At 44.5% G+C, this 15878-nt stretch overlaps 1 protein-coding gene across 1 annotated transcript in view; it reads left to right on the forward strand.

Annotated features, from left to right (window-relative positions):
• The first annotated feature begins 5999 nt into the window (after positions 1 to 5999).
• The window catches only part of Ryr2 (ryanodine receptor 2), a 478528-nt gene continuing 468649 nt past the window's right edge, over positions 6000 to 15878 (forward strand). The window contains exons 1-2 of the mRNA XM_027947992.2: positions 6000 to 6090; positions 6518 to 6636. Of these exons, the coding sequence (XP_027803793.2) occupies positions 6000 to 6090; positions 6518 to 6636 (210 nt within the window). The remainder of the gene's footprint in view (positions 6091 to 6517; positions 6637 to 15878) is intronic.

A 15878-nucleotide genomic window follows, 5' to 3' on the forward strand; every position in this document is an offset into this window, starting at 1 on the left:
TAACAGAGGCCCTGGCATAGCACATGCTCAATGATTTGGCATAGTGCTTTGTACACAGTAGGTGTTCAATAAACATTAGGGTGAAGGAATACCTCCCTGAGCTTTCCAGGGTACCTGAAATTCCTACAACCGTTATAGTATTTACTATGTAACAGAAATCGGGGATTTTAAAAGTTGGGAGCAGAACCAATAGGAGTATTTGTCTTCATCAACCTTTCTATTGTCATACTCTTTGGACCCCTTCCCAGGGAGCTGGCTTTTGCAGGGCAGGCTCCTCAGGGGACCTTGACTGCTAGGATAGCAGCCATCTCTGGTGGATAGTTAGTGTCCAAAACGGAAGCAAGCTTGGTTCTGCTGTCAATCACGGCTCTGACCTGGGACATGGGCCTGGTTTTCCTTTTGGAGAAATCTTTTGTGATAATTGTTTTGCTCTGTTCTTGCTCTGTGGAGTGATAATTTCTGGTGACATGATTATAATACAGTATTTTCTCCCTTGGTGACTCAGGCTGCAGGAATTATATGTGCCTAACTTGTTGTCTTCGTGTTGGTCTAAAGAAACTTTTTTTTTTTTTAAGACTGTTAATGTACCTAAAGCAATCATACAAATATTTTGGAGAATTTAGTTCTGACTTGTTAGCTGGTTGTTACAAGAAAAGTGATAGTGATTAAAAATATTAGCCTGCATGACTTTGAATTCTGAAGGCACTCCACATACTAGCCTTGTGACCCTAAAGTAGCTAGATTTCAGTAATTTGGCAGCAACTCTTGAGTTGCTTCGTATATAATGAGAACTTAGTAAATATTAGTGGTTTGGTGATAGTGTGCAAATCCCAGGGATCCAGGTGGGCACGGTTTGCAGTAGTTGTGTCCCACAGTTGATCAGCAGTGATACGTTCTCCATGTGTCCACTAGGAGAGGACTTGGGTCCTTCTATTGCACTATGAGTATACACCAGTGGAGAGTGGAGATTTGGATATGAAGTCTGCAGATCCAGGCCTTGCTGTATTTGTTTTGCTTGAAGGGCTTATTGCTGTGGCATTCAGAATGTGACATGATAGTTAATGGAGACAAGGGGATTAATAGCAGAACTTAAAAAATCACTTTGTGACTAATGATTTAGTAGTGGCTTATAAAAGCTGCACCTTGGTATGCGGGCGGCATTTCCAAGCTGTTTAGAAATCAGACGCTGTCTGGAGCACATCCATTTTTCATCCTTCCTCTTGCATTCAGGAAACATGGATAGTATAATAATTCTCTGTCATTTCTGGAAAGATAAATAATATTATAGATTATTAAGGGTTATTTTTCATTTTATGGTAGATAAACTTTAAGAGAAATCCTTGCTAAACTGAAAATTGTGACTTATTGATTATGATCACATGTCTAATATAAAAATCCCTCAGGTGTTGCATTGCTCCTAGATTCTTTTCCAGTATGGTTATGGCTGTCTTGAGGGACACTGGTAACGTTGACTATCTGCTGATCATTGAAAACTAGCTATGCACATACTAATTATGTGACATATGCATTATTGCTAATCCTGACATTGGCGTCTCAGAGTGTGTACCTTATGGTTGAGGAAATGCAGGTAGGAGAGGTTAGACAAGGGACCCTAGTTGCCCGAGGTTACCACTTTCTACCTGACTTTGCAATCACAGCTTTTATTATGCATTTGCCTTCTATTTAAAAAATACTGCCTTCAACTTGAGTGAAATCCAGGCTTCTTGGAAGACTAAGGAATTTGGCATTTGGGTCCTGGAGTCAATTATTGGCTTTATGGGGATTACATTAAATTACTTGAGGGGACATGTCACAAAGCGATGGCCTTCTTCTCACCCAGGCCTCTGGTCTGGTTTCCTATGAAACCTCTTAAGGCCCTATGAATGGTTCATCAAGAGAACAAGTTGGCGACTGGAAGTGCATCCGAGTGGCAGAGCATTTGTCCAGCACACATGAGGCAGTGGTTTGATCCCCAGCACCACACATACACATGCACAAAGCTCAAGAACAATAAAATATTTAAAAAATAAAATCAGGTTAGTCCTGAGTCTGAATATGGCACCTTCCAATTCTGGGCAGTAGATTCTTTGGGATGCTTTGGTTGTGAGTAGAGACTCTTGGTTCTAAGAGCCTCATAACAGAGGCCGTCTGTGTGTATATATTACTGGTGGAAAATGTGTTCAGAACTAGCCAGCTACATTAAATTTAAATGATCCCAACTATTTTGGAACACCCAAAGCACCACAATCGGGAGCCAGTGGACTTACTCCTCCTTCCCTCCTCCTCCAGGCCTGATGGGAGTGTGGACCTTGGCCCTGTCACTGTCCAAGCTCAAGCCTGAGGGGGCTGGTGATGGTTGGGGTTCTCATCCACAGGGGACACAGTATGTTGCTGTGTTTATCTCCTGCACGGCAGACTCGGTGTTCAGGGTGACATTGATGGTGGCCTAGTGTCCCAGCTTGCTTCTTTGGGGGCTCCTCTGAGGATGTTGGGGCTGCCTCTGGAGCTGCAGCAGAGCCAATGGAAGGCGGGTGACTTCTTTTTAATGGCTGTGGTTGTTTTCAGACCTGCTTTTGACCTTCACACCCTTTGCTTTGACTTCTGTCTCTTTGGATGCCATCTTGGTGAAACTGCCCAAGATTATAAATCCAGATATAGAGCTGGCCCAGAGTAGTCTATTAACTGGCTGCCAGTCTACCTATTAACTTGTAGCAAGGTAGCTACAGGGCTCTAGGTGTCTTGTGTAGATAGGACAGTCACCAAAGGAAAAAGAAATACCACTTAATCCTGTAGCCTTTTCTTAGAAGAGAGGAGCGTGTTTCTGGAACGTCTTTCCCCTAAAGACTTCTGTGTGTTTCATTAACCAGCGTTTGGTCAAATGCCCATTCCTAAAATAATGATGGGGAAAGTAAACATACCCACTGCAGCTTGGAATGGGGTGGTCCCCCTGGGGCACCTGGCTGTGGTGGGAGAGTTGTAAGGCCCAGTGGTCCTGCTGGAAAGGAGAAAGGAGGGAAGGTGTGTGCAGCCCTTCTCTCAGATGATCTCCTCTTGGATTGCAGAGAATGCAACACTTGGCTCTCAGGCTGTCTCCAGAGATAGGCACCCAAGACCAGCACCATGGATTTGAAGGAGCACGAGGCCAGACGCATAAGCTCCAGCCTCTTAGGCTGCTTCACTTAAAGTTGTGCAGAGTTAAGGAATTTTTGGATCTGCTTTTTAAATTGACTGGACAACTATTTTTTTGAGAGCCAACCATGTGTGTGGTAGGTGTTGCGCCAGAAGCCAGGTCTAGGACATGCATGCCCTGGCTGTACCCAAGCTCTATTAACTGTGCCTGCAAGCTACATGGGATGAGTTATCGGTTACGTGTTGATTCCTGAGCACCTGTGGTTCCATGCCACATTATATTTGAAATGTATCATCTTGGATCCTCACAGGAACTTCTCTGAGCAGTAGATTTGCAGATGAGGAAATGCACAAAGCAATGTCAAGTGAGTATGAGTATCAGGAAGTTGAGGGGAGCCACCTCAGAATTTATTAATATGCTCATTGTGTTGAAGGACTAAATCCAGTAAGTCAAAGTCTATTTGCCTCTTGAATTAATAAACTTTGAAGACTTGTCTGCTTGCATCAGGAGGTAACTGAAGTAACTTGCCCTCTTAGGCTCTTCTTTTGAATCTGTTATTTTTCTGGAAAATGTTAACGTTAAATTTTTGAATAAGACTTGCATGGAAAATACTGATTTGATATAACACAGAAAAGCTGAACCTCATTGTTGCTTATTTAAAACTTTTGAAACTGCTTACAAGTCATTTTAATGCTGTGGTTTGTGAAATGTGTAAGGGACTGATTTTTTTTTTTTTTAAGAAAGTAGTTTGTATTAGAAAGACTTGATGAATTTGGTTTTGGTTCCAACTGGTATTTCTAACACTGTATCCTTTATAGGTATTGAGATCATAGGGAAGTGTTTGTAAAAGAGAGGGCCTTGAGAACCCTGAGAAATTGGACGTCTCTACTGTTTAGCAGATAAGGCTCATTTTTTATTTACTTCAAGAGGAAACATTCTTTTTTCATTTGCTTTATTAGAAACATTCAACAATAGAGTGAATGAGTAGCTGCTTTCATTTCTTTCTTTTCTCCTCCCTCCTCCATCTTTTCTTTTCTTCCTTTTTTATTGGAGAGTAGGGATTGATTCCAGGTCCTCGGGCATGCTGAGCGTGGGCTGTAACCGCTGAAATACACCCCAACTCCGTATTTCTTTAAACACACATGAAGTATCTCTATTGCATAACAAAAAGTAGCTGGTCTTACCTCTCTGTCAGGCTTCTCACTTGGTTGTTTTCCAGGTTGTAGTCACCACAGACTTACTTTCCCATGTCAGAGTGGTCAGTGTTGACCCTTGCAAACTGCACCTCCCCCCCCAGGATTGGGGGAGAAAGTGGGTTTGGCACTTTTCATTTCTGTAAAATGACATCCTAGTCTTTCAACAAATGGTTAGAGATTTTTTTTTTCTTAAGAAATATTGGAAATTGAGGAACATCCTCCTTCCACAGCAGATGGTGTGAGAGGTTTATGAACCCAGCTTTTCTCTTGGTATTGGTCAATTAAAATGAAATCTGGTTAGCAAATGAGAGATGGAGACAAGTGCTGGTCCTGGGCCATGAGAAGCCTGGGCAAAACGTACAGGACTTTCCTATCAACCTGGAATACCTGGCTGTGCTGTGGGTTTGCCTAGTTGGTTTATTACCGGGCGGTTTGGAGCACAACAGAAATTTGGAAAGCAGGTCCAAGTAATTCTGCCATGAGAAGACAGAAATAGGAACACAAAAGTGTGTTCTTGTGTGTGTCAAAACTGTGTGCTTCCATAGAATTTCTTCTGTGGTTTTTGAGGCAAAACTACCTTTTCAGGGGACATTGCCCACAGTGTACAAATGAGTCACTTTCCTCCAAATTTTACTTTATTGTTAGTTCATTATTTTTAGGGTCCTAATACAGATATGAACTTAGGGGATGGAATCTAACCTATCATAGATGAGTTCTTTTTAAAGTGTCTTATGAGGCAAAACCATAATAGTAATAGCAGTCAGAAAAAAAAGGTGGTGTTGGTAATAACATGGCTTGACTCGAGCTTCCTTGCTTACTGTGTGTGGGCGCTGTTCTTTGCCACAGAAATTATGAATTATGTATACCCCCACGCTCTTTGCAGGTGAGGACCCTGGGGAAGGGATAAGGAACTTGGGAAGGTTAAAGAAGGCTAAGGAATTTGTCCCCAGCTTCAGAGTAAGTAGAGGAGGACTGAAGACTTGGGTTCTAGAGTCTTGTTTTCTACTTTTTAAGTGCTGCGCTCGTCCCAAAGGCTGGCTTGGTCTCGGTTGCATGACCTGAGTGTTCAGTCTTGTCTGAACCCTCTTGGAGGAGTTGGTGTTTGGGACTGTCTGGGAAGGACAGGTCAGCAGGGCCCCTCTCCTCTCCTAGGCTCTGAAGAACTTGGGAGTAAGAGGCCATTCCAGCACATGGCTCTCTGTTGGAGTGACCTGCCACCCTCCTAGTGGACAGCATGCTTGCAGGAGGAAGAAGCAGCAAGGTTGAGCCAAGGTTGCCCACTGGTTCCCGGCTTTGCCAGAGGCTCCTGGAGGAAGTGAGGCTGAGGCATACTGGAGGCTCAGACAGTTGGAATCCTCCACTGAGTTCCTATAACATTGCTGTGTGTTACACCTGTCACTGATTCTGAAGTGGAAAGCTGCATCTCCTGAACCAGGACGCTTGTGTTTCCTTCCTGTACCTTTGACGTACACCCCTGCCCTCTCTTGTCCTTGGGTGGCTTCCAGGTTTCTGCTCCTGCCAGTGTGGCCCTGGCTGTGCTTTAGGAGCTGTGGTTGTCCTTGAGCCTGGTGTATCATAGGAGTGATTCTGTTGATTTAGAAAAACACCTCACATCTCAAAGCAATCTAGAGATCACTGAATCTATAGATCATACCACCACAGTACCCGAAGAGATGTTTCCAAGAGAGCTTGGTCCATCCCGAGAGTCCCCCAGCCATGCAGAGCGTGTGACTCTGGGCTGCCGCTTCACAGTGTGGACAGGCGGTCAGTTTGAGGTTTATGGTACTTGAAGGTGCTGGGACTGTGGGAGGAGGCAGCCAGACCTAATGTCTGAAAGTGTCACTTGGATTGGAGTCGGGGAGGCACAGGTGCCACGTAGCATTTAGCAACACTGATGGGTATCAATGGGGAGATGCTGGCCGGAGCCCGCAGAGCTCCAGGTAGGATGGATTAATTTTGAAGATCGATTGCACAGCAGGGTGACCATAGTTAATAATGTTGCTAAGAGTGGATTTTAAATGTTCTCTCTACCAAAAAAAAAAAAAAATGAAGTGATAGATGGGCTAGTTAGAGCAACGTAATCATTTAATAATGTGTTTATGTAGCATGACACCACGTACCCTGTAAACATAATGGATTTTATTTGTCAGTTGTACCTTTTGTGATGACACAGCTGTTGTCTGTGCTAAAGGAGCCAGTGTGGCTGTGAGGATCGAGGGGCCTGCTGGGACCTGGCCTGCTGGGGTGAGAGGAGGCAGCAGCCGCGCCTTCACTGAGAACGGGGCCATGCCCTGGGGGACACACTGGGAGGTGAGGTGCTGGAAACCCAAACACGCAGCACACCTGCCCTGTGACTATAGAGGCTCCGCAGCGCAGCATGCGGTGGTCCAGTTCCTTGCACTGATGATCAAGTGGCTGGCTGGGACTGTGCCCCACACCCTGCCACATTGTGGGAGAGGACTGGGTATATATCACTAGCCAGGGAAAAGACCCAAACTCAAAACCCAGCACACGGTTTCTACTGAAGGCATGTTGTTTTCACACCACCACAAAGACAAAAAACACTAAGTCAAACCACTGCCAACCAGGGATTGTCGTGTGTGATGGCAGCTTGATGATGAAGAAGAGGATTTCAAAGCCAGATCCTCTGGGTTTTCATCTCTGACTGTGGCTTCTTGCTGTGTGATTTGGAGCATGTCATTTAACCTCTGGGGTCCTTAACTTCATCTCTAAAATGGGAACAATGATAAACTTCCTCATAATGCCAAAAGGGAGGGCACAGTAAATAGTCACACTGCCCACAATTTATATTAAGTGTTCTCTGAGACACATTGCCACATTCTCTTCCTTTTCATGGTTTTGAATGCTTTTATTCTTTTTGTGGGGTATGGGGGATGGAACTCAGGGGTGCTCACACACTGAGCCACATCCCCAGCTCTTTTTATTTTTTAGTTTTGAGACGGGGCCTTGCTGAGTTGCTCAGGGCCTTGCTGAGTTGCTGGGGCTGGCTTTGCGTTTGTGCTCCTCCTGCCTCAGCCTACTGGGTTGCTGGGACTGCAGGTGTACCACCTGTTGGCTCTTGAATGCTTTTCAGTGTGTGGCTTGAACCAGAAGCTTTTGCACCTTTTCAGTTTGACTGGTTTTGCTCCAGTGTGACTTGTCTTTTCCTATTCAATGAAGGGGTTGAGCTGGAAGCCTGTGCCCCAGGTGGCTTCCCGTGACCTGGAGCTGTGTGTGTGTGTGTGTGTTTCCCAGAGTTGGCAGGAGGGCCATTGAAACTCCACCCTTCAGCACCCAAGGAGTGAACCTCAGTAGGCCAGTAGCACCTGCACCATTTAGAACCCTTCCTAGGATTTGTGAGTGGACGGGTTTGTAGTTTATCTCAATTTTCAGAACACAATGCAGTGAAAACCAGAGGGCTGCTAATGAAGTCCGTTGCATCCTGCTCCTAACATGGAATCCGTGCACAGTGCTGAGTTGTCCTGAACATCAGAAATGCCCAAGCCTGCATCCCTAAGACTGGTGCATCATGGCATGTTAGGTACCATGGCCAGCTCCCGCTTAGCCTGTCCCCAGGAGCTCACATGTAGCCAGTCTACATAGGACAGTCCTCTGCCATTGTCCTCCACGGTATAGATACCACAGTATAGATGATTTCTTCAGTGGCCTAATACACTGTTAATTTTAAAGGCGGCTAAAGTATTACCCTAATAAAAATAAACAACTATCTTTCATTTCTGGGAAAAAAAATTCTGAATCAAACAAAAAGACAAATTGTGGTTAAGATAAGCAGAGAAGGAAAATGTAGACGTTATGATAGACTCAGTATCTTTGAGAATAAATGTTATTAATATTATCTGCAATGCTGTTTGACTTACTCAAAAGAATGTTGCCTTAAATCTTTTTTTTTTTTATGTACCACAGTTACAGTATTGTCAGATGTCTTATCAAATGACTAACTGGAAAGCCTCACTTTTAAAAAATAGAAATACCCCAAAAACAGTCACTTGAAAGGAATAATTAAGTCTTTGAACTGTACTTTTTTTTTTTCAAATTGAGGGTTTTTTTTTTTTTTAAAAAAGGTATTAAATTGAAAGTAGGGGTAATTTTTCAATATTCAAGAGTACTTTGTGTTTAAAAAGCAAGGTTATCTTTTTACCAAATGTAGACTTAATCCTGCCCCTGATAGTTAACGGAGTAGAAGTCAATTGTGTACTAGGATGTTTTTATTTTTAAAATCATCCTCCTTAAATTATGACTAATTGTAATTTGGAATATACTTGCTTTTCCTTGTGCAAAAGTTAAATCTGGTAATTTTAAGAAGAGCATGATTTTGGCATGATGAGGGGATTATGAGTTTTGTTGATGTAGCTGATTGAATTGCTTTATCTCTAAGCAGCTGTATATCAAAGAACTATATATTTTTTTGTGATTTATAATGTCTGTTTTTCCCTGTTTATTTTTTAAGCCAGTTAGCTGCCTTGCTGAACGGGGATGGGTAAAATGAACGAGCGCTGTTGGAAGCTCTGAGCAAGCCCCTCTTGTGTTAGTGGCATTCGTGTCCACGGCAGAGAGCCCAGTGGCAGCGTCAGGGATGGACAGGCCTCAGAATATGCGTCCTGCCTTTCCTGGGCCTTGCTTTACCCACATAGGCTCCCCTGGGCCAACGCTCTGACCAGCTCCCTGTTGGGTAGCACAGGGCATGCTTGCTGGTGGTCTCTGTTGAAGATGGGGGTTCACAGACAGGAGGCCAGGCAGGCAGGATCCTCAGGCTGGGGAGCCTATGTTCTCAACATGCCGTCCTGGCCAAGGGCATAGCTGCCGTTTTCAGGCCGTGTCTCTTCCCACTCCCTCCTGGTTTGTGGGAGAGGGCTTTTTATTTATTTTTTAAAATACTTTTTAGTTGTAGACGGACACAGTACCTCTATTTCTATGTGGTGCTCAGGATCAAACCCAGCTCCTTCCACATGTGAGGCAAGCACTCTACCACTGAGCCACAACCCCAGCCCAGAGAGGGCTTTTAAAGGAGGCATCATGACGATCTGCTTCCTTGGCCAGGAATGCAGGTGTGATGGATGTCACTTAGCCTCTCTAGGATGCCCATGCACCGTAACTGAAGTGACCCATTTTTCCCCAGTAGGTGCCCAAAAGGACGAGGTCTCACTACAGTTCTCTGTTTAACTTATTCAAGATAAATTACTTTTTAAATTGTGTGTGAGAAAGGCTGAAGCAGGAGGATCACAAAAGACCTACCTCTTGCCCTGAACAAGGAAGAGTGTCAGCTTCTCCACTGTGGGACGTGGGACACTGGAGGTGAGCTTGGCATGGCTGTTGTTTGTGTTGGCTTTGTGCAGAAGGTCAGCAGAGAGGAGGAGACAATAGGGAGGCCCAGAGAAGAGGACTGTGGACACTGGAGGAATGTCCTGCCAGCAGGGCATGTTGGACAAGAGACGGAGATACCCTGAAATGTTGCCTGTATTGTAAGGGACACTCTAAAGGAGTGATGTCCCTGCTCAGCTCATTTTGTTGCCTGAAAAGAGTTAATCACGCCAGGAGAACGAGGTGGTTTTCAGAGGCTCCTGGGTGACCTTTTCTTTCTAGAAATTTTTCCTCGTGCCAACTTCCTCTGTTGAATAATATTTTTGTTGTTTTGCTGCAAGAAAGAAGTTTATGATATAAGTGATGATTTTAGACAGCTTTTCTTTTCCTCTCAATCTTATCCATTCACTTGATATTAGTTTTTGGCAGACCTCTCTTTGGTCCAATGGGGTGGATTTCTGATGAGTGTTTTCCATTTTCATGGTTAGAACTCAGTGTAGGAGTTTAAAGATGGCGGCGAGGGGAGTGCATTGCCCCCGTGTGCTGCTTCACTGTGTGGGAGTATGACAAGTCAGGACGGCTAAAGGATATCTTGTTAGGAATTTCCAGCAATAGTGGGGTGCTCCGGAACCTGGAGGAAGGATTTCCATCGCACGAGGATCAGCTACGGGGACTCAAACGCGAGAGGTTTGTCGCACTGCTTATTCAGCAAATCGGCCCGAGGCTAGAATCTGCAGCGTGCGCTGGGATAGAGACGCAGGGTTACAGCGCTGCAGTTTCTGCCAGCCGCGCAAGCACCGTACTCAGGGCTGAATTCTGGGTTCGAGACGGGGGAAGGAAGCGGTCCATCTCGGTTCTCCACACCGGTCAGACCACAGAGGAGGCCAGCAGCCACCATGTTGGTAAACTGACGTCACCACCGCTGTTTTCGACTGACCGCAGCTCATTCAGCCATAGAACAGGTAATTTCAGGCTGCAATTCGCCTGCGGCTTGCAGACAGATTGCTAGGGCTCAGCGCCTGGGTGCTTCTTAGAACCTGATCTTATCGGAGTGAATACCCAGCGCGGAGCGGCTGCTGAGCCCGCGGAGGCTGCTTCTTGGACCCTGCGCCTACCAGAGCATACAACAAGCACTAAGCAGCCGAATTACGGCTCCCGGAACTGAGCCCGTGGGGACTGCTTCTTGGAGCTTACATTTATAGGAGCTTACACCGAGCACGGAGTGGCCGAGTTCCGGCTCCCGGAACTTCCCTGGCCCGGGGCTAGGAGCCCGCGGAAACTGCTTCTCGGTCCGGGTCCTGCTGAGGGCCGGTCAGGACTCACCCGGTGCTTTGGTTGCCCGGCAAGGGGAACGAAATGCTGCCATTCGCATAGGATACCAACATGGCAGAGATCTGATGTCTGCAGAAAGCGGCGGAGGAGGGAACTTCATCAATACCAGTGGTGACATAAGCAGTTGGTCTCCTGGTAGGGGGGGTGAGGCACAGTCACCCGAGTCTCCTCAATTTGTCGTCGAGCCAGAGGGAAGGAGCCGGGCCGCCGCCAGCGCCCGGAGCAGGCCCAGCGGCTTGCCAGCGTGGTGACCGCGTGACCCCAATTGGAGAGGGGGCGGAGCGGAGCCGCCACCCGCAACCGCAAGGTGGGCAGACCCGCGACCCAGTGGTACATGGGCGTGGTAGGAGGGGCAGGGCAGAGCCGCGGTTCGCGCTGTGAAGAATGAGCGTGCAAGGTAAACAGACCTGTGACAGCCTGGCGGGTCAGGCCCAGTGGCCTGCCAGTGTGGTACACACGTCACCCCAACTGGAGTAGGGGCAGAGCAGATCCTTCTCCCACGCCCGGATCAGGCCCTGCCGGTGTGGTGGTCACGTGACCCCAATCGGGGGCGGAGCAGAACCGCCACCCGTGCCCGCAGGGTGAGCAGACCAGTGATCAACCTGTAGATCAGGCCCAGGGGTCCGCAGGCGTGGTAGGAGGGGCAGGGCAGATCCGCCGCCCGCGCCTCCAAGGTAGGCAGACCTACAACAGACCTGCGGATCAGGCCCAGGAGCCTGCCGGCGTGGTACAAACACCACCCTAATTGGAGTAGTGGCAGAGCAGAGTCGCCGCCCGTGCCAGGAACAGGCCCAGTGTCCTGCAGGCGGGGTAGTCACGACACCCCAATTGGAGTAGGGGCAGAGCAGAGCCTCCACCCGTGCCCGAAAGGTGGGCAGATCTGCGACCGACCAGCGGGACAGGCCCAGTGGCCTGCTGGTACGACAGACACGTCACCCCATTTGCAGTAGGGGCAGAGTAGAGCCGCCGCCCGCGCCTGCAGGGTAGGCAAACCTGCAACCGACCGGCGGATCAGGCCCAGTGGCCTGCTGACGTGGTACACTCGTCACCCCAATTGGAGTAGGGGCAGAACAGAGCCGCCGCCAGCTCCCAGAACAGGCCCAGTGACCTGCCGGCGTGGTAGCCACGACACCCCAATTGGAATAAGAAGAGAGCAGAGCCGCCGCCCGCACCTGCAGGAAAGATACGCAAGCAGTATGAAAAGACAAGGAAAGAAAGGACCACAAGCAATGCAGGTCAACGCAACTTTAGAAGAGGTAACAGCTGCAGCAGATGGAATGTCAGATAAAGAATTCAGGATATACATGCTTCAGATGATCTGGAGTATCAAGGAAGACATTAAACAGCAAAATCAGACAATGAAAGATCACTTCGACAACGAATTACGCAAACAAATCCAGGAAGCAAAGGATCAACTATACAGGGAGATAGAGGTTATAAAAAACAAACAAACAGAAATCCTAGAAATGCAGGAAGCAATAAACCAACTTAAAAACTCAATGGAGAATACTACCAGCAGAGTAGAACACTTAGAAGATAGAACATCAGACAATGAAGACAAAGTATTTCAACTGGAAAAGAACATAGACAGCTCAGCAAGACTGTTAAGAAACCATGAGCAGAACATCCAAGAAATATGGGATAACATTAAGAGACCAAATTTAAGAGTCATTGGGATACAGGAAGGTACAGAGCTCCAAACCAAAGGAATGAGAAGTCTATTCAATGAAATAATACAAGAAAACTTCCCAGACTTGAAGAATGAGACAGAATCCCAAATCCTAGAAGCCTACAGGACGCCGAATGTGCAAAATCATAAGAGATCCACACCTAGACACATTATAATGAAGATGCCCAACATACAGAATAAGGAGAGAATTTTAAAAGCTACAAGAGAAAGGAAGCAGATTACATTTAGGGGTAAGCCAATCAGGATAACAGCTGATCTGTCAACACAGACTCTGAAAGCTAGAAGATCCTGGAATAACATATTTCAAACACTGAAAGAAAATGGGTTCCAACCAAGAATTGTGTATCCAGCGAAATTAAGCTTCAGGATGGAGGATGAAATTAAAACCTTCCACGATAAACAAAAGTTTAAAGAATTCGCAGCTAGAAAACCATCTCTTCAAAACATCCTCGCCAAAGCATTACAGGAAGAGGAAATGGAAAATAACAATGAAAACCAACAGTGGGAGGTAGGACAGTAAAGGGGGGGGATAATCAAAGAGGAAAACAAACCATGTTTAGTAACAGAAATAAACAAATATGGCTGGAAGAAAAACCCATATCTCAATAATAACCCTAAATGTTAATGGCTTAAACTCACCAATTAAGAGACACAGGCTAGTAGAATGGATCACAAAACAAGACCCAACAATATGCTGCCTACAGGAGACGCATTTGATAGGAAAGGACATACATAGGCTGAAGGTGAAAGGTTGGGAAAAATCATATCACTCATATGGACTTCGGAAACAAGCAGGAGTGTCCATACTCATATCAAATAAAATAGATTTCAAGCCAAAGTTAATCAAAAGAGATAAAGAGGGACACTACATACTGCTTAAGGGAACCATACACCAACAAGACATAACAATCATAAATATTTATGCCCCAAACAATGGTGCAGCTATATTCGTCAAACAAACTCTTCTCAAGTTCAAGAGTCTAATAGACCACCATACCATAATCATGGGAGACTTCAACACACCTCTCTCGCCACTGGACAGATCTTCCAAACAAAAGTTGAATAAGGAAACTATAGAACTCAATAACACTATTAATAACCTAGACCTAATTGACATATATAGAATATACCACCCAACATCAAGCAGTTACACTTTTTTCTCAGCAGCACATGGATCCTTCTCAAAAATAGATCATATATTATGTCACAGGGCAACTCTTAGACAATATAAAGGAGTAGAGATAATACCATGCATCTTATCTGATCATAATGGAATGAAACTGAAAATCAACGATAAAAGAAGGAAGGAAAAAGCATACATCACTTGGAGAATGAACAATAGGTTACTCAACGATCAATGGGTTATAGAAGACATCAAGAAGGAAATCAAAAAATTCTTAGAGATAAATGAAAACACAGACACAACATATCGGAATCTATGGGACACATTGAAAGCAGTTCTAAGAGGAAAATTCATTGCTTGGAGTTCATTCCTTAAAAAAAGAAAAAACCAACAAATAAATGATCTCATACTTCATCTCAAAATCCTGGAAAATGAAGAGGAAAACAACAGCAAAAGAAGTAGAAGGCAAGAAATAATTAAAATCAGAGCTGAAATTAATGAAATCGAAACAAAAGAAACAATTGAAAAAATTGACAAAACTAAAAGTTGGTTCTTTGAAAAAATAAACAAAATCGACAGACCCTTAGCGATGCTAGCGAAGAGAAGAAGAGAACTCAAATTACTAGCATACGGGATGAAAAAGGCAATATCACAACAGACACTTCAGAAATACAGAAGATAATCAAAAACTATTTTGAATCCTTATACTCCAATAAATTAGAAGATAGTGAAGGCATAGATAAATTTCTTAAGTCATATGATCTGCCCAGATTGAGTCAGGAGGATATAGAAAACCTAAACAGACCAATATCAATTGAGGAAATAGAAGAAACCATAAAAAGACTACCAACTAAGAAAAGCCCAGGTCCAGATGGGTATACAGCAGAATTTTACAAAACCTTTAAAGAAGAACTAATACCAATACTTTTCAAGCTACTTCAGGAAATAGAAAAGGAGGGAGAACTTCCAAATTCATTCTATGAGGCCAACATCACCCTGATACCTAAACCAGACAAAGACACTTCAAAGAAAGAAAACTACAGACCAATATCTCTAATGAACCTAGATGCAAAAATCCTCAATAAAATTCTGGCGAATCGGATACAAAAACATATCAAAAAAATTGTACACCATGATCAAGTAGGATTCATCCCTGGGATGCAAGGCTGGTTCAATATACGGAAATCAATAAATGTTATTCACCACATCAATAGACTTAAAAATAAGAACCATATGATCATCTCGATAGATGCGGAAAAAGCATTTGACAAAGTACAGCATCCCTTTATGTTCAAAACTCTAGAAAAACTAGGGATAACAGGAACATACCTCAATATTGTAAAAGCAATCTATGCTAAGCCTCAGGCTAGCATCATTCTGAATGGAGAAAAACTGAAGGCATTCCCTCTAAAATCTGGAACTAGACAGGGATGCCCTCTCTCTCCACTTCTGTTCAACATAGTTCTCGAAACACTGGCCAGAGCAATTAGACGAAAGAAATTAAAGGCATCAAAATAGGAAAAGAAGAACTTAAATTATCACTATTTGCAGATGATATGATTCTATACCTAGCAGACCCAAAAGGCTCTACAAAGAAACTATTAGAGCTAATAAATGAATTCAGCAAAGTGGCAGGATATAAAATCAACACACATAAATCAAAGGCATTCCTGTATATCAGCGACAAATCCTCTGAATTGGAAATGAGGACAACCACTCCATTCAAAATATCTTCAAAAAAAATAAAATACTTGGGAATCAACCTAACAAAAGAGGTGAAAGACTTATACAATGAAAACTACAGAAACCTAAAGAGAGAAATAGAAGAAGATCTTAGAAGATGGAAAAATATACCCTGTTCATGGATAGGCAGAACTAACATCATCAAAATGGCGATATTACCAAAAGTTCTCTATAGGTTTAATGCAATGCCAATCAAAATCCCATCGGCATTTCTTGTAGAAATAGAGAAAGCAATCATGAAATTCATATGGAAAAATAAAAGACCCAGAATAGCAAAAACAATGCTAAGCAGGAAGTGTGAATCAGGCGGTATAGCGATACCAGACTTCAAACTATACTACAGAG

The sequence above is a fragment of the Marmota flaviventris genome, chromosome 12 (genome assembly GCF_047511675.1).
Source record: "Marmota flaviventris isolate mMarFla1 chromosome 12, mMarFla1.hap1, whole genome shotgun sequence".
Classification (NCBI taxonomy): Eukaryota; Metazoa; Chordata; class Mammalia; order Rodentia; family Sciuridae; genus Marmota; species Marmota flaviventris.